The 18462-nt window shown below is 47.2% G+C and overlaps 2 protein-coding genes across 4 annotated transcripts in view; one reads left to right on the plus strand and one right to left on the minus strand.

The window, feature by feature from the left end:
• The first annotated feature begins 1038 nt into the window (after positions 1-1038).
• On the plus strand, positions 1039-7236 carry eral1 (Era-like 12S mitochondrial rRNA chaperone 1). Its single transcript, XM_084474327.1, has 11 exons — positions 1039-1271; positions 1702-1857; positions 2057-2184; positions 2282-2359; positions 2595-2641; positions 2764-2825; positions 2978-3090; positions 3464-3799; positions 4866-5015; positions 5768-5848; positions 6734-7236. The coding sequence occupies exons 1-11, from the start codon at positions 1166-1168 to the stop codon at positions 6854-6856; spliced, it is 1380 nt and encodes a 459-aa protein (XP_084330453.1). The 5' UTR covers positions 1039-1165; the 3' UTR covers positions 6857-7236.
• A 3744-nt stretch (positions 7237-10980) lies between these two features.
• LOC311354530 (flotillin-2a) overlaps positions 10981-18462 on the minus strand; it is a 22299-nt gene continuing 14817 nt past the window's right edge. For all 3 annotated transcript variants that reach the window (XM_084474332.1, XM_084474330.1, XM_084474331.1), the window contains 4 exons: positions 17980-18194; positions 17100-17283; positions 16344-16493; positions 10981-14576 (listed from right to left, as the gene is read on the minus strand). In XM_084474332.1, coding sequence (XP_084330458.1) covers positions 14538-14576; positions 16344-16493; positions 17100-17283; positions 17980-18194 — 588 coding nt within the window. In that variant the 3' untranslated portion in view covers positions 10981-14537. The remainder of the gene's footprint in view (positions 14577-16343; positions 16494-17099; positions 17284-17979; positions 18195-18462) is intronic.

The raw sequence follows: 18462 nt of genomic DNA on the forward strand, positions 1-18462 counted from the left end.
GAAACGCTCCCACAAAAGCCCTGCAGGGGGAAAAAAAAAAGAAAAAAAAGGGGGGGGGGGGGCCTGGCCGTCTGACTTTGACCCCTGGATGCCCATGCTAGTGTGAGTGTTAGCAGAAGGGAGAGTGTTGAAGGGAGGGCGAAGAAAAAGCACGCAACAAGGAGGCGAATAAAGAGAGGAGTGGTGTGTGGGAGGTTGCGGTATAGGCTAAGCAATAGTGCAAATACACACACACACACACACACACACACACACACACACACACACACACACACACAGATCGGCTCCTCTCCTCGTTTGTCCTTTTGGTTTCTCAAGAGTTCAAATGCCTATTCTCCTTAGTGGAGGTTCTGCGGTGTAAGTGTCTGCTCTGCTAAAAGCCGTGTTTGTGTTGCCCTGCCCGCTCCCCGCTGCGCTCTTAGCCTTTAGATGATGACAGATTGCGGGCTACCTGATATCCTTCATCGTCCTCCCGGCGGAGGTGTTGACAGCATAGGAACCACCTCGGAGGAGTGAAGCCCGGGTCGTTACAAGGCGTATTGTTGTCCTCCTTGTTAGCGCACTAGCGGTGGGGGCTATACCTGGAGCGACCACCTGGCAGATGTTGGGTCCTGAGGCACAAATACACAACCGCTCAATAACAGTTTCTGTCTCTCATGGGGCTCGGATCCCTCTTGGGGATTAGGAGAGTTTTAAGATGTGGGAATAGGGTTGAGCGCCATAGTGATCATTCATGTCTCATAATATCACTCTAAGAAAATACTTATTAAGACTTATTAATATCAATTAAGATCTCTTTTAAGTCATAATACAAAAACAACATATACCATATACCATTAAATATCATTATAATTAATTTATTTGATAAGAAAGATAATAATCGTTGCGATGTTGACACTTTTTTCCCTTTGCTACTTTTGCTGCTTGACGATTTCCGAGTATTAAAGCAATGATTGCTCGCTAGAGGGCAGTAGATCCCCAACTTGTACCAGAAGTTTCTACGCGGACGCTCTTGTCACGCGTCCTAGAATTCCTCTGTCATACCAACATGTCTGCGTCCTCTGGATAACGTGAATGTAAACATGCCCGTGACTATAAACCTTCAGAATCATACCCCGATTTGAGCTTTCGTCCAGAATCTGTCCGCGAACCGATCCGGGGCGCAATGGCCCTCCGTGCGTGCAGCCGCGCGTTAAGAACTTCGGTCCACGCCTCAAGGTTGTCTGTCCTGTCAAGTCGACACGAACATGCGTTGCTTTTCCTCAGAACGGGTCAGTCACCTTTTGATGAATAATTGTGTCGTCGTGGTTTTAAGTATTTGCTTACTTGCTGTGGTCGTGTGTATGGCAAAGATGAATCCTAAAAATGTCTAATAATTATTGAAAATAATCATCAACCAAGTGCCTCACGCCCTGTACCGATCGCGATGGAACATAATTCAACGTTCATGTTTTTTTCGTGGCTCCTTTCATCGTAACGTTAATGGATTTGGTTTTAGGCTTGATCGTTTTATCTACGAGTGTCTCAGGGGCGATATTTGCCCCAAATGTTAAAGTATCGTGAACTGTGCAAATATCCGAGATGTGGTTCGTTGTTCGTAAGCTATTCAAATCAATCGTTTTGTTTACCTTCTGGCAATGAGTGAGTTGACGCCGAGCTGGTGATGATGATGGTGGTGGTGACGATGGCGATGTCTTCCAGACAGTGCAGCTCACGGCCGGCGGACGAATGGACTGCGCTTCACCCCTGTCTGTTTTATTACGTCGGATGCATTTTTGAACAGACTAGCAAAAGGCAAAGTGGCAGAGCTGGATGACAGCGGATATCACCACCCGACCTCAGTTCCGCCGCACCACGGTAATCAAAGCACTCCGATGTTCAACTCCCAACACTTGTTCCCAGAATCGGTGTATCCCTGTCCATTGCGTTTTCCGACGTCCACAGCCATAAAAAAAAGTCCTCTAATATCAGTGCTCTGGCAGCTGTCCCCCATTCTCCTTCAACTCTTCACCTCACACTGTCTCTCTCGTTTCATCATCCTTATTCTGTCTCTCAGGCGAACAACTGTCCCTGTTAATGAGACAGCCGGATCAACCAGAGACCTCCAGGGTTTTGAAAGTGGCCGTAGTGGGTTCCCCTAACGCCGGGAAGTCCACTCTGTCTAACCAGCTGCTCGGCAGAAAGGTACCCCAGCTCTCTCTCAGTCCCCCGCTGCTGCTGTACTCATCCCCCTCCCCAGTATACATGTAATGATGTCATGGTGTTGGGGGTCTTCCCGTAGGTCTTTGCCGTGTCCAAGAAAGTCCACACGACGCGGTCGAAGACCCTCGGCGTGTTGACGGAGGATGACACACAAATAGTAAGTCATTTGAGCTCCAAACCCAAAGTGAACACATTTTGCGCGACTGTCGTCTTTATATCTTCATATCTTTATTTGCACTGCGTCGTCTTTGCTCTTTGCTGCCGTAACACTGCACTCTTCCCCCCACTGTGGGACTAATAAAGGATTCTCTTATCGTAACGCTTTGATACACAGAACTATTACTAGGGTCCTGGTGTGTTTTTGAACATAGCTTCTTTTTTGTTTTCCCTAGATTCTGCTAGACACACCCGGTCTCACCACTGCATCCAAGGTTAAGAGGTAAACATTTTTTGTTTGAGGGGGTTCTGACGGGAACTCTTCTGTCAGACAGCAGCGCTGTGAAATCAGTGGCGGAACCAGACCGTAACAATTTAACAAAAGCGACTTGTGAACGCCCGCAGGCACAACCTGGAGGGCTCCCTGCTGTCGGACCCCTGGAGCAGTGTCAAGGAGGCTGACCTGAGTAAGAGTTCGGCCGCAGAGTCAGTCTGGCCCCTGTGTTTTCCGTCAGTCCTACGGGTTTGAAGCCTTTAAGATGTGTTCGTGTGGAGCCCTCTGTAACGGCGGGCGTCCTGATTGGTGGGGCTTGCTTGTTGTTGTTGTTTTGATCACCAGTGCTGGTCATGGTGGATGTGGCGGACAAGTGGGCCTGCGAGAGGCTGGACCTGGAGGTGCTGAAGGTCCTGGCTGAGCACCCGCAGGTCCCGGCGGTGCTGGTCCTCAATAAGGTACTGGTCTCCTGGGTCTTGGTCTTCATGGTGACCGTTCGTTATACAGCTTATCGCCCTGTTGTGGAGTTCCAATAACTTCCAAATGCTCCAACTTCCAAATTTGATCACAGTACCAGGGTTTCTTTTGTGGGAAATTGCGTTATGTAATGCAGAAGTAATCTCATTCCGAAACAGATTTTTATTCGGATTGATATTTTATCATCCTACTGCAGACAGAGTAACAGTCAGCACTATACGATACAACTTTATTAATCCCCCGTAGGAGAAATTCGTTGATCCAATAGAATAGATGATAGAAATGCAAACTTGATATGTCACTCGACGTCACTCATATGTGTTTCCCGTCTCTGCGTGACCTTCTGCCGCGCAGACGGACCTGGTGAAGGACAAGGTGAAGCTGCTGGACGTCACGGCCCACCTGACGTGTGGCGTGGTCAACGGCCAGAAGCTGCAGGTCAGGAGGGTGGTCAGACCCCGCCGGGCTGCACCCGGAGCCCCCGGCGACGACGCGCCGCCGCCGCCCACCGGGTCCGCCCCACAAGACCCCCCCCAGGGCCAGTCGCCGCCCGAGGCCTGCGATCCGAGCCCGGCCGAGACTCCGAGCCCGGAGCCCCTGGGGCCGCTGAAGAGCCGTCAGGGCTGGCCCCACTTCAGGGACGTCTTCATGGTCTCCTCCGTGGACCAGGAGGACGTGGACACGCTTAAGGTGGGCGTGGCCGGGTTGGGGACGGCGTCAGGAGGAGGGATGGTGGCGTTGCATCGCGGCCGGCCGTGGGGGAAGGGGCAGGTGTCAGTCACTCACGGCTGATCCTATATATATATATATATATATATATATATATTACTGCTGATTATTGACCAATAATCAATACAGAAGAACAGATTGTCCCTTCCTTCCGGCATCAGCTCAGGAGGTAGAGCGGGTCGGCTGGTAACCGCAAGGTTGCTGGTTCGATCCCCCCGCCTCCTCCTCCTCCTAGCGCGGAGTGTCGTGGTGTCCCTGAGCGAGACGCCCTCACCCTGACTGCTCCTGATGAGCTTGCTGTCGTAGTCAGCGTGGCTGACTCCGCCGTCGGTGTGTGAATGGGTGAATGTCAGTCAACAACACTGTAATGCGCTTTGGATAAAAGCGCTATGTAAATGAGGAGGACCATTTACCCCCAATCAATCTATTTTCTGACGCTCTCAATGAGAACCCCCAAAGGTTAATTTAAAATGCACGTATTTGCTACAGTGATGATACAAATGCAAACGAACACACCACCATCCACACGGCCGGAGGAAGGGAGCATCCATAGGGGCGAGGAGAAATGTACACAAAATGTGTTCACTTGTTTTAGAAAGTAAAGGACGTAAGAAGGACGTTTTGTGATAATATGTTTATGGGATATATTTTACCGCCAGACATCGGCCCAGCAGCTTTCTACTGGACGTAAATGGACTGCATTTTATATAGCGCATTTTTGTAACCAGTGGCCACCCAAAGCGCTTTACAATATTGCCTGACATTCACCCATTCATACACACATTCACACACCGACGGCGGCGTCAGCCATGCAAGACGACAGCCAGCTCGTCGGGAGCAGTTAGGGTTAGGTGCCTTGCTCAGGGACACCTCTAGGAGGAGCCGGGGATCGAACCAGCAACCTTGCCGTTATCAGCCAACCCGCTCTACCCCCTGAGCTAATGCCGCCCTAGTCAAAGCACCTTAGATGCAACATCATTCTGATGGCGTTATTCCCTCAACACTAGGTGTGTTCTGTGTCTCTTAGCGGTACTTGGTGGTGGAGGCCAAGGCGGGACCCTGGCAGTACCACAGTGAGGTCCTGACCGACCAGACGCCCGAGGAGGTCTGTGCCAACATAGTCCGGGAGAAGCTTCTGGAGAACCTGCGCCAGGAAGTGCCGTACACCATGACTCAGGTAACTGAACCAACCAGCGCCTCAGTGCAGGCCGTCTTTGATGAACATGTTTATGAAAGCATATTTCTACGGAAATGCGCTCAAAAGGGAAATTGGCTTTGTTACACTTTCTGTGCCAAAATCAAAGCAGTTATTTAATACAATGTTCTCACCTTACTGAAGCAATCTTACACTCGGTGGCGTTCTTGAATGTCGTTATTGGTACGTGAAGCACAGCCGTAGGAACGAGGCGCTCACGCTGAGTTCCAAAGTCCTGTGCTTCAAGTATAATATATATAATAATGACGTTCAAGAACGCCATCTCGTGTAAGATTGCGATTCAATAACACAAACCATCTTCCTTATCAACAATATTTAAAATATTTTCATATTGTGGGGCTAATTTGCCCTCAAATTCAAGCTTTCTGCCCGAGTTCATCTCCATCAGAAAATAGTTCCTATAGTAACGACAGCCGACTCTTGGTCAGTTGAACGTTGTTATGGAAACTAGGCTCATGAAAGTAGTTTCGGCTAGTTAGCGTAGCGATACTTTCTGTAATCAGGCAACAATCTTTTTGTCCGTTCTTTCACCGGGCATTTAAACGCGCTCGAGAATGGGAATTGGCCAATCGGAGTGCTTGCTTAAACTTGCGTCTTATTGAATGGTGTATATTATATTCTACACAACATATTGAAAGCAAATAAATGTACTTGATACTTTCCTAACACTAAAGCCAATCTAGTTAATAATATGTTTGTATTAATATCCTCAGTCCATTGAGTTCTGGAGCGAAAATGAAACTGGAGAGCTGGACATTGCAGTGAAACTTCACGTCAAGAAAGAAGCACACATGGTAAGTATTTTCTGAACCTTTTCTCAAGGTCTATAAACTACAATACGGCTTTTGATTCGTAGCCACAGATCACACATTTCCTTTGCGATCTGTCTGATTAATTAGAGATCAAAGTTGAATTTGGTTAAGCAGTCAACATGATTTCAAATATTCGGGACGTAGGAGACGGAATCTCTCCCCTGTTTATGTGCATTTCTTTCATATTTATTTTATAACGCGTGTCTCGCGTATCGCCCATCTCTGGAACCATATTTCTTTTTATGTTGGTCCATCTTGTAAATATTTGAACATCCTTTCCAAATCATGCATATTTGATTTTCAACTTGTATCTGCTGCAGTGCAATCCCTAATGGACACAGCGTTTAAACAGAGAGTTAGTCTACCTAAGAGTTCTGAAACCATTCGCAAGCCTCCAAATAAACCGGGGGAAGAGAAAATGCCGCTTTGGAAACCTTTTATGTTCAGCTTCAATAGTTGGATCTCAGAGTGCACGACTCATCTTGCCGATGTTAAAAATACATTTTGTTTTTCGGAAAAAGAGCGTGACAAATATACACTATTGTAGTGCACCATACATGTGTTATTTTAAAAGGATGCAGCCAGGTTTAGACTAGTGTCTTTGAAGTTAGGCTATTGAGTACAGATTGGTATACTATAAACTTTTTATATTTTTATACCTATCTTGTATATCAAACAGATGATGCTTTATTCAACTTGATTCAAAAAGCGAACGTACTATACAGTTACCGTCACTTTCTGAATAAAAATGCTAACGAAACACATGTAGATGCAACGACCAATCACGTGCGGCGTCTCATCCTGACTACGGCTGTGTGTTCTTCCCCGTGTGTGTGTGTGTGTGTGTGTGTGTGTGTGTGTGTGTAGAAGATGGTGATTGGCACGGGGGGTCAGACGGTGGCGCGCATCGCCCGCGAGGCGGGAGAAGACATGAGCCACATCTTCCTGAGGGAGGTCCGTCTGAGGCTCTCGGTGAAGCTGAAGATCTGAAGAGGATGATATCCAAGTGATCCGGAGAGACCGAGAAGCGACCGGGGGGGGGGGGTGGATCCGATCCGACGGTCCGTGGATTCCAGAGTCAACCTTCAGTCAGCGCTTTTCTTTCCCTTTATCTGCAAACCCCCAACCCCAGGACGGACCCGACAATAGTTTGGACGGAGATAAGATGAGGTGTCATGTCAACTCATGAAACCACCACGTTATATTTTATTAACTCGGATCCATGCGAACCCGATGACCTGCTTGTGTCCATTTAAAGAAAAATGTGTGAGTCTATTTATACATGTGCTGTATGTGCTGTAATTATCTGTGAGTCAGTTGAATAAAGTTCAGAGTAATTAACTCATTTGCACTCAATAAACAAACACATGCATTCGAAAACGTCTCTGGCTTTGTATAGAATAGAAGTCAGTCATGAGTAGCCTCTTTATTTATATTCAGTGATACATTTAGGAGAGGGGGGGGGGGGGGGGGTAAAGACCTCAGCCATAAGGGCCTGTACTGTAGGCCCTAGGAGAGCAGTCCCTTTACACTAACCACTAACATGACGAACGGATATAGCTGTGGTTAGTTTGTTATGCGATGTCCCCGATGCACCATCCCACCCCCTCCATCACCCCCCCCCCCCACCTCCTCCTCGCTATACTTTCGTCCACCGCCTTAGAAGTACAGCCATCTCCTCTCTGAGTCCCCCTTTTTTCTTTTCTTTTTTATATCCCTGTCGTCCCATGCGGGTTTTTTTTCCCTTTCTTATCCGTCTTCATATCTCTCTCTCTCTCTCTCGCTCACTCTCTCTCTCTCTCTCTCTCTCTCTCTCTCTCTCTCTCTCTCTCTCTCTCTCTCTCTCTCTCTCTCCTTTTCTCTCACTTTCTCTCGTCTTTCAAAGCCTAACTATACCGCCGTCCCCGAGGACCGACCGGTATCCCCTTAATGGAACGCTAACCTGATGCTAAAAATGGGTCAGATAATGGTGATTAGATTCATCCGCCGCTCCCCCGGCGCCTCACTCCGTCCGGAGCATCGTGACGAATAACCAGCCGTTGGCACTGGAGGAGGAGAGCGATAGAGAGCCAAAAAAAAAGAGTATGAGAGTAAGTGAGAGAGAGAGAAAGAGAGAGAGAGAGGTAGTGGGGTTCGTCCCTCCCTCTCTCTCTCTGTCTCTCTCTGCAGCTGCTCCCCTGTGATTAGACTTAACAGTTGGACAGCGAAGATCTTCACAAAAGACAACTGGTTTGTTGTTTTTTTACACTGCTGCGCAAGGTTGCAGCTTCCACGAAACGGCGATGAAAGCCAACAAGGCGAGTTTTATTTATTTAGCACAATACCATTCATAGTGCGGTAGGGGCCACTAAAGAAAAAAAAAAAAAAAACTTTTCCCCAATGAAAACAGAAAACAAGGCGTTTATAGAAAGAATTGCAAGAATTTGTTTTATTTTTTTTTGCACTCATACAGGTCAACTATATTCATACTTACAAGATGGGATGCAGTTTAACGAGGCATACTATAACATTTATTTGATGAATAACGCCAGCTTCTTCACTTCACGTCTGCGGTTCGAGCCAGAAGAGTTCGAGCGAAGGCAGGGGAACCCTTACCATTGCTAAAAACTCAGTAATGGTAACGGTTTCACTGCCTCCCTCCAATAACCAGGAGATCCCCGCTGCCCCGCCGCCGCTCCGGGTGAGCTGAGTTCACTCCACGGGCCCCCAGACGGAGAATGACACCCTGGATAGTACATCATCTATACTGTAGTGTCTCTATAATGAACTTACAGTATATGATGATATCCTGTCCAGGGCGCTCAAGACCAACGGCTATACCGTTGCTGCTGCTCACCGCACGTGTCACACCCCCCCCCCCCACACACACACACACACACCCTGCAGAGGAAGAGAGGCCCTACATATTAATGCTTTATAGAGCGACTTCACTGGCATTATTCTGGCAAAAAATTATTCACACTATTGAGGCCCTACAACCAATTACAAAAACATAGACATATTGTACGTTTAAACGTTAAGTATATGTAAAAAAAAAATATATATATATATATGATTGTGGGTTGAAATAAACAATGAAATAGATAATAAAATTTAAAGATTGTGTATAGCCTAAATATTGTAAACCAACCAAATGACAACGAGACGAGAGAAATGGTGGACTCTTACCCGTGTCTCTTGGTCGTCACTCTGGATGAAGAAACCCGTTCTGGCGTCTCTCTCTCTCTCTCTCTCTCTCTCTCTGTCTCTCTGTCTCTCTCTCTCTGTCTCTCTCTCTCTCTCTTTAGCGAACCGTCCTCCTCTGCAGCAGCGGACGTTGAACTTCGCCCTCAGGGGTCTGGATCTTAAAGCCTGCTGGCTCATTAGCATATTATGATGACATTTGGGCTGGGCTGAAGTGGAAAAGGGTTAAACCTTCTTTCTTATCTGCCCCTGGCCGACCTGACAGACCCACCCTTAATGCACGTAGTAGGGCCTATTGCACGATCAACTGTGAGAATTTCATTCGTGTTGATATTTTTATTATTTGTGTACGCACATTAAAAAAAAAGGGAGGACGTCACTGACTTCCACTTTGTTCCGTTTTAAGAAGTGTATAATCCTTTCTTCCATGCTCATAATTATGTGCATTAAGTTAATGCACCCCCCCCCCCCCCCCCCAGGAGACTCCGAGAGAGGGGATTATATGCTGAAACTAGGTTTTTTATTAGCCTATGTTTCGCTGACACAAATTCACTTAGAGCATTTTAGCTACACCGCATTGGTCTGTATGTCATGTATATCGTTCCGGTGTGTAACACAATGGCACGAACATGATTTTAAGAATTGTTTTTGTGTGGTGAACGGTGAACCCCAATCGGGTGTAAGCTTTTATTATGGAGCAGTCTGCTTTTATTTGCAACCACAGTTGTTCACTCATTCTACTCTAATAAAAAAAAAAACTCACAACGTTCACACCGTGCCAGCGCTGTGCAGACGTCGTCAAATCATTTAAAAGGGGCTGAGGTATTATTGCTGTATGGATTTATGTCATACTGCAATACTCTCACTACAATTATGTATGGTTCTCATTTATTTAACCGTTTCGCTTTAATTCGTCTCATACAGAATGAGATGACTGATGTCTGTGAGATCAAGAACCATCATCAAGTGATCCTGTTCCTATAGGCTGTGGTGGACTTTAATGAGCAGCTGATAAGCTGGAGACATGGGTCAGTGTGGCAGCTCTCTTGCCTGGTTTGGGTGGAGTACCTGTAGCGGGGGGGGGGGGGGGGGGGTGAGTGGGGGCCTGGTCAGTCACAGATAAGGATGGAGGTAGAACATTCTGGTTGGTTTGGGTTCCCTCCAAATCTTTATCTGGACGCAAAATGTGTTGTTTTCTCCGGTCAATTGTCATAAAGATAAAAACCAGTCGTTGCTTCATGTCCGACACTCTTTTTTTTTCAGTTGGTGTCCTCAAATAATACAAAAAAGAGCCTCACCTAACCTAAATAACCCATTCATATCTTCACATGAATTATATCATCATTTAGCCAGTGTAAAAAAAAGTAAATGTCATTGGAAATGTAATAACACAACGTATCATTTGATTGCTGTATGTTATGTGTTTTCTCTGCCTCATGTGTAACAGGAACTTTATTTGATAAATTATATATTCATGATTGAACATTACAACAAATTAGCGATGCATGCAATGTGTCATAGGCCTACATTGCTGCTTCAGCGTGTTGTGTTCCATGCCGCATACTTTCATATTTGGTCAAATTCTTTATTAATGTTTGTCGTTCATTGACCTGGTCAGTTTGAATACATTTGAAACATACAAGTGTCATCATGGCATGTAACCACCACTCCTTAATTTGATAGCCGACTAAGTTAACGGGAGTTGTTATAGGAAGGCATATTGTGGCGTGTAGGTATAAATATCTGCCCTACACTGCCATCTAGGGGACCAAGAGGTCAGTGCAGGGTTAGCACGGAGAAGGCACGAAACAACTTAGGAACAAAGAAAAGCTTTGTCAAAACAAACGGTACAATATTTAATTGGCACTGTATAATAAATATAAATATAAATATAAAAAACTCGTCATCTCAGTTCTGTCTATAATTTTTTTTATTTTATACACAATGAGCATAACATGTTTTACAGAGCTTTTGCATATAGTTTACCAGGTTTCAAGCCTATGATATGTTAAAGCTATCCCAAATCCACCAAATCAGAATACACGAGATGATTTAACATTTATTCAAGGGAAACACACAACGCTATCATTAAACACGGTGATTTAAACGTCAGACCAACACAAGTTGAAACCCCATGCGGAACTACTTTCACAGTGAACAGTCACTAAATGTGTATTCTAGATATAAAGTTAGTACATTTATTCAGGTTACAGTCACTGGCTTCGATGGACCAAACGTGGACTCCTTCTGACGTTGGATTGAGCATTAAGGCATAGGTTAACAAATGTCTGCTCAGTCTATTCCATTACGTCAATTGATACCAATTATGAAGCTGCCGCCATTCCAATCAATCGGAAAGATCGGTCATATGTCTCTCGTTCCCGCTACTTACAGTACGGTTATCGGGTTATCGGGGAACGACAGCAGCACAACCGATGGGGTGGGGTTGGAGGCGGGGTACATATAACACACACACAACACAAGTGTTGAAGGCTAAATGAGACAATCAGTGGTTTGGCACGCAGTGCTACTTGAGTCCCTTCCCCCGCTGATGAGCAGCGCATTAACCCTGGTCATGTGTTACAGCTACACACTCAAACAACAAAAAAAAATGCATAAAATATGAACGCAATACTACACAACTCATGTTTGGGTTGGCTGAAAAGGTCCAATTCAATGCAACACGGTTTTGCTACCGAAATATAATATTTGAAATGTTTTAGTTTGGTAACAAACCAACAAAACAAAATACAAAGTGTTCGAGCGTTCGTGTTCTCGACGGTTTGACTTGGGATGACGGTGTCCTATAAATACATTCGTAGACCACTTCCAACGCAAAGATAGAAAGTGGGATAAATGTAAATACTGTATTAGGCCTGTTTGCACGACAGGCCGTTATTACTGAGCTGTAGTAGTAGGCTAGTAGGGACCCAACCAGGTGAATATCATTATTATGTTAATGATGTGTCTGTAGCCATGCCAGATCCCATAATGACCGTCATGAGAGACAGCTGTGGTGGTAGTCCACTGTTACCCCTCTGGGATAACGGCTTGTAGCTGCTCCGCACTTCATTCCCAAATCGTCGCCCGAAGCTTCAGCCTACAGGCAGAGGTAGTGACATCGTCACAGACTGTAACAGGAATTCCTTTCGACTTTACATGTATTCCAAAAGAAGGAGAAAAATAACCAGAAGAAATACGAAATACGTACGGAACAGTGATTAATAATGAGATTAATTATCTCAGAATATTGAGAAACGTTTTCATGGCAAAAACGTGAAAAGAAGGTCTCATTTACTTTAAGAGCTCTATTTCATAGAATCAAACACTTCCCGCCACTTAAGCTTAACGCAGTTTTATTTTGCTTTATGTTCGAGACATCGGGGCAGAGACCGCCTACTTGAAATTACCTTTGAATTTGGACCAGAATCCAGTTTTTTGCCATGAAAACTTCAGAATTCGGAGATGATAAACTCATTAATTCTCACGTGAATGCATTACGCTTCCGCACATATGAAATGATGTATAGCTTATAAAATAATAACCCTAACTTTCTCTATAACAAATTATATTTGTTATAGATATATGTTTAAAAAAAAAAATACAACCATCTGCTCTTTGAGAACAGTGGAAAATATACTAGTTGCAATAAAGTGAGAGATTCAAGCTGGTGTTAAAATGAAATTCCACAAAAAGAATATCATAAGAAGACAGAACCCAAAAGTGTAACAACACTGGGGGTTGGGGTTGGGGGGGGGGGGGGTGAAGAGATGGTCGGCTTGGGCAATTTAAAGGGTACATATTATACCACAAGGTGTGTGTGTGATTAGCCGTTACAAGACGTTTGGAAAATGTGCCTCTTCTGACATCACAAGTGGGTGTGTCCACCCTAGATGTATGACGGATAGATAAGCAACGTTTGCTACGGTCCACTGGGTAGGCTGGTGGACTGATCTATCCCAGCACACGTCTAGGTGGACAACACGCCCACCTGTGATGTCAGAAGCGGCACATTTTCCAAACGGCTTGTTAACGGGCTAATCACACATCACACCTGGTGGGGTGATGTGTCCCCCTTTAAAGCTCCGATTTTGGTATGCATATATAGTCTAGAAGTTGAGGTAATACCACGAGGTGGGAGGAGACCTGAATAGTCTAGGTCTAGATTTCCTTCTTAAGGCTAATTTGAACAGAGTGTATGGCTTCAACATGGCCAGCACGGACCGGCGGCCCGCTGCGTGGACAAAGCGAGCGGATAGCGGGAGCTAGCGGCGAGCTGACGTTAGTACAAAGTAGTACAAAGATTCACTTTGGACGCGAGACATCAAAAAGCACAACAACAAAGACGAGGAAGGAAATTCATCATCTGGCCTGGGCACTTGAGTGATTGGACAGCACATCGGATTAGGGGACAGGCTAACGCTACGGCGCACTTCGGACGGGGGCAATCCTACCGCTCACACGAGTCGCAACAACGAGTCGCAGCATAGAGTGTGCAGAGACCGTTCTGCTTTGTACAGTTTGGCTTCAGGAGTGAGCATCTGAGCTTCTGAGTGTTCCTAAGCATCAGCGCCAAATATACTTAGTGCCCCGGTAAATAAACGCGGAGCTCCCACCGCCGAGGAGTCACACCGAGAAACGTAGTAGTGCCAGACTTAAAGGGCTGATTATTATGGTTCCAGGTCGACGCAACGCAAAACCAGGTCGTCAACCTGTTGTATAAAGGTTTAAAGGTTTTTTTGGAGGCGCACGTCAGGCCCTGGCGGTGGACGCAAGGAGGGTCCGCGATAGGACGTAAGGGGTCTGGAGACGCCCTTGCGTTTTGCGTCGACGTGGAACCATGATCAGCCCTTCACTGGGCTTTTGGCGTTCATCCATCGACGTATCGTCAACCGCGAGGGGACCTGTTCCCCGTCAGAACGACAATCGACTTGGAGGGCGAGGTTTTTACGCCTCACTCCTAGTACAACGTTGTACTTGATACGTCCGCTGTAAAGCGTCAACACATCGATAGATGGGTGCCGTGGTAACCGTGATCAGGTACCCAACGGACACTGCCCGGGGGCGGTAGGAGAGAGAGTGAGACACGTTCTCAGGGCTTGGTGTGAACTGTTTTAAATTCTTACAAAACGCAAAGCGATCCAGCTAAAGAAAGAAAAAAAAACATGCGATTTCTGGTCCGTTAGAGAGAAGCCACCATGGGGTAGTGGTGTTCCCCCCCCCTGTTCTTAAATAAAACCCAAACATTTGACATCTAGATATAAAATCTTATTGTTAGTTGGTGTTGATGGTCAAAGGCAGTCAATACAGAGAGAGAGAGAGCGAGAGAGAGAGAGAGAGAGAGAGAGAGAGAGACTATAATACAGAAGTGTTGGAGATAGAGGTAACATAGTATAGAGTAGTAGTGGTAGGATGGCCATGCATTAGGCATCAGACAGTGTCGCCGAGTCGGCCCCAGAGCTCCTCCGGGGGCCCCTCAAAGGGCCGACTAGCTCTGTTGGCCGGTGAGCTGCTGCAGGAACGGCATCTGTGGGGAGACGGGGAGCAGAAATAGCCTGGATTAGATTTAGACTTTTATAGGATCGTCGGACTCAGAAGAGCTCAGAGCTCAGAGATCAACACCGCCGCCCGCTCCGGACATTCTCTGTCCTCTCCCTCTCTCTCTCTCTCTCTCTGGTTGCTCCCCGAGCCCGTCTTGTACCACGGGGCCCCCGGGGGCCCCCGGACAACAACAGCACCGCCGTGAGAATGTGAGAATCGGAATCGGAATCGGAATCGGAATCCGCTTTACTGGCCCGGTTTGCGTAAACAAGCATGGAGTTTGACTGGTTTGGTTAACCCTTTGCTCTCAAAGTACAACACTTGACTTATATACTTATTATTGTGACTTATTGTTCAAAAAAACAGGAAGAGCAGTAAGAAATATAAATCTACTGTTAAGTGTACAGTGTGACGACACCATATCGTTTACAGATGTACAAGAATGACAAGAATCCCGCCGTGGGCGACGTCGTATGGGCTGACGGCGTCGTGATGCGCTTTGGAGAGACGGGTCTGTGGAACGACACACACGCCTCCTTCGTAACTCAAGAACGACCAAAGTCCATTCGACCGTCGTTTAACCTCGACAAAAACCACAGAGGACCGATCCATAATCAAAACGGTGACGGCGAGTTACACATGTCCCGCTATCTCAGGATATTGGGCAATATCCCGAGATTGAGATCTCAAACTCGGGATATTGTTATCATCGAGACGGCAGTCTCGTCGCGCTAATAAAAAACGAATAAACCGCTAATAAAAACAAATAAATCCCGGCATAAAGTGTTATCTTTTTTATTTATTTATATTTATACTACACGTGTTCACGTGTAGTATATACTAAAACAATTATTCACCCCAGGCTCCGTGGATAGTGCGGAATAGCTTTGGCGAATTATTTTATTATATTAATTATATTAATTGCTATTTGTTACGTTATGTCCTTGTACTTGTTGGCTGATGTTTGATGTTTTTATGTGTTGTAGTTACTTGTACCTACTGCAGACGTAAAGTAGCCTAAGGCTAACTGGTGCAGACGTAAAGTAGCCTAAGGCTAACTGGTGCGGACGTAAAGTAGCCCAAGGCTAACTGGTGCAGACGTAAAGTAGCCTAAGGCTAACTGGTGCAGACGTAAAGTAGCCTAAGGCTAACTGGTGCGGACGTAAAGTAGCCTAAGGCTAACTGGCGCGGACGTAAAGTAGCCTAAGGCTAACTGGTGCGGACGTAAAGTAGCCCAAGGCTAACTGGTGCAGACGTAAAGTAGCCCAAGGCTAACTGGTGCAGACGTAAAGTAGCCCAAGGCTAACTGGCGCGGACGTAAAGTAGCCTAAGGCTAACTGGCGCAGACGTAAAGTAGCCTAAGGCTAACTGGTGCAGACGTAAAGTAGCCCAAGGCTAACTGGTGCAGACGTAAAGTAGCCCAAGGCTAACTGGCGCGGACGTAAAGTAGCCTAAGGCTAACTGGTGCAGACGTAAAGTAGCCTAAGGCTAACTGGTGCAGACGTAAAGTAGCCCAAGGCTAACTGGTGCAGACGTAAAGTAGCCTAAGGCTAACTGGCGCAGACGTAAAGTAGCCTAAGGCTAACTGGCGCAGACGTAAAGTAGCCCAAGGCTAACTGGTGCAGACGTAAAGTAGCCCAAGGCTAACTGGTGCAGACGTAAAGTAGCCTACGGCTAACTGGTGCAGACGTAAAGTAGCCTAAGTGTGCAAAGAACGGGTCTATGGACCGGTGCCCCGCGGGTGCGGCTGTACCTTCATCATGTCCACCCCCGTGAGGGCGTTGACGGACACGGGGAGCTCGGCCAGCAGCCTCGTCACCTCGCCCGTCACGCGGCTGCTGTCTCCGCTCATGATGACGATCTCGTTGGTCCTCGCCAGCGGCGCCGCCACCTTGGCTGCGATCTGGGGACGAAGAAGAAGAAGAAGAAAACGGAAAAACGATTTTATTGTTGTTGTTGTTTTGAAGTGAAACAATATATCGCTGTCGCTACAGTAAAGATGTTCATGAAAATCGCCAGGCTGACCCCATTCCCCGTGTACAGCAGTGATAGCTAGCTACTGCAGATGCTACACAATGAAGTACTATGAATAAATACAACGTACATTAAGTGTGTACATTAAGTGCGTACATTAAGTGCGTACATTAAGTGCGTTCATTAAGTGTGTTCATTAAGTGTGTACATCAAGTGCGTTCATCAAGTGTGTACATCAAGTGAGTTCATCGAGTGTGTACATTAAGTGCCAGGACGTACAGTCAACAGACAATAGCGTGCGGGCCGGGGGACATGTGGCTATGAGGCTATGAGTGCAGGTGAACTCTGAACAGGTGAGTTTTGAGTCTTTTTGCGGAAGCTGGTGAGCGACTCCTGCGGTCCTCGGACATCGGCAGGGCGCCCGTTGCACCACCGCGGTCCCAACAACCACAGAGGAGGAGAGTTGTGACTCTGCCAACCCCCCCCAGAGCCCCCCCCAACCCCCCCCCCGGGCGGCGGCGGCGGCGCTGCGTACCTTGGGCAGGGCCTCCAGCACCAGGGCGGTCTGGGCGGCCTCGCCGTACTGCAGGTAGGCCGCCGCCTTCAGCCTCATCTTCTCGGCCTCGGCCTTGCCCACGGCCTCGATGGAGCCCGCCTCCGCCTCTCCCAGGAGACGGATCTTCTCCGCCTCAGCCTGAGACGTCAGCACCTTCTTCATCCTGGGAGGGGGGGGTGAGGGAGGGGGGGGTGAGGGTGAGGGTGGGGTGAGGGGTGGGGGGGGTCAGAGGAGCAGATTGTGACACCACAGACGCACGGACACACAGACAGACAGACGGACACACACACAGACAGACGGACACACAGACACACAGACAGACGGACACACAGACACACAGACAGACGGACACACAGACAGACGGACACACAGACAGACAGACAGACGGACACACAGACAGACGGACACACAGACACACAGACACACAGACGGACACACAGACAGACGGACACACAGACGGACGGACACACAGACAGACGGACACACAGACAGACAGACAGACGGACGGACACACAGACACACAGACACACGTCTTCTACACGCGGTGTAGCATCTGGCGAGGATGAGTGTAATGAGTGCGCGGGCTTTGAGGTTCTTGGACTCAAGCTGATGCTCAATTTTCCTGTTCTGTTGTGGTTTATTTATTTATTTACTTTTTTATTGTGTATTCATATTTATACTGTATAGTCTTTTTATATTGTTGCTAACTATGTGTGCACTTTTAAGGAACTGCTGAATTCTGAATTTCATTGTACTGTGTATAATGACAATAAAGGCTTTCTATTCTATTCTATTTCTAAAATCGAGGGTTAAGGGGGGGGGAGGTATTGGGTCGGGCGGGGGCCACACAAAGACTCACTTCTGCCCCTCGGCCAGCTGCTCTATCTTGTAGGCCTCTGCCTCGGCGGGCCTCTTCACGGTGGCGATCAGCTCCTTGTCCATGCGCACGATCTCCTTCTCCTCGATGGTGATCTGCTTCTTCCTCTGCACCACCTCGATCTCGATCTCCTCCAGGCGGATCTTCTGCTGCTCCTTGGCCGCCTGCAGCTCGTAGGCCAGCTGGGCCTCCGCTTTCTGCAGGGGGGGGGGGGGCGGGGGCGGAGACAGATGTGGTCAGTGTCAGGCCTCACAGGAAGTGGAAGGGGCTAGCCTGGCTTTTTTGAAAATGACAGCAGCTTCCGACCAGACCAAGCTCAATCATTAGCCGTTTCTCAGTACCAAGTACGCGGTACTACGTTCTCGCCTGACTTGGAAGTACGTACTTGGCAAGTCCGGACTTTCAAGTACAGACTTCCGAGAACGCGAGTACGCACCTGCAATTGGAACAGCAGCACCAGTAAAA

This window comes from Micromesistius poutassou (assembly GCF_964030765.1).
Source record: "Micromesistius poutassou genome assembly, chromosome: 10".
Classification (NCBI taxonomy): domain Eukaryota; kingdom Metazoa; phylum Chordata; class Actinopteri; order Gadiformes; family Gadidae; genus Micromesistius; species Micromesistius poutassou.

Coding starts and splice junctions, on each gene's coding strand:
- eral1 (XM_084474327.1), top strand. CDS start 1,166: ATGGCCCTCCGTGCGTGCAGCCGCGCGTTAAGAACTTCGGTCCACGCC. Junction 2,826..2,977: donor TGTCAAGGAGGCTGACCTGA/GTAAGAGTTCGG, acceptor TTTGATCACCAG/TGCTGGTCATGGTGGATGTG. Junction 3,800..4,865: donor AGGACGTGGACACGCTTAAG/GTGGGCGTGGCC, acceptor TGTGTCTCTTAG/CGGTACTTGGTGGTGGAGGC.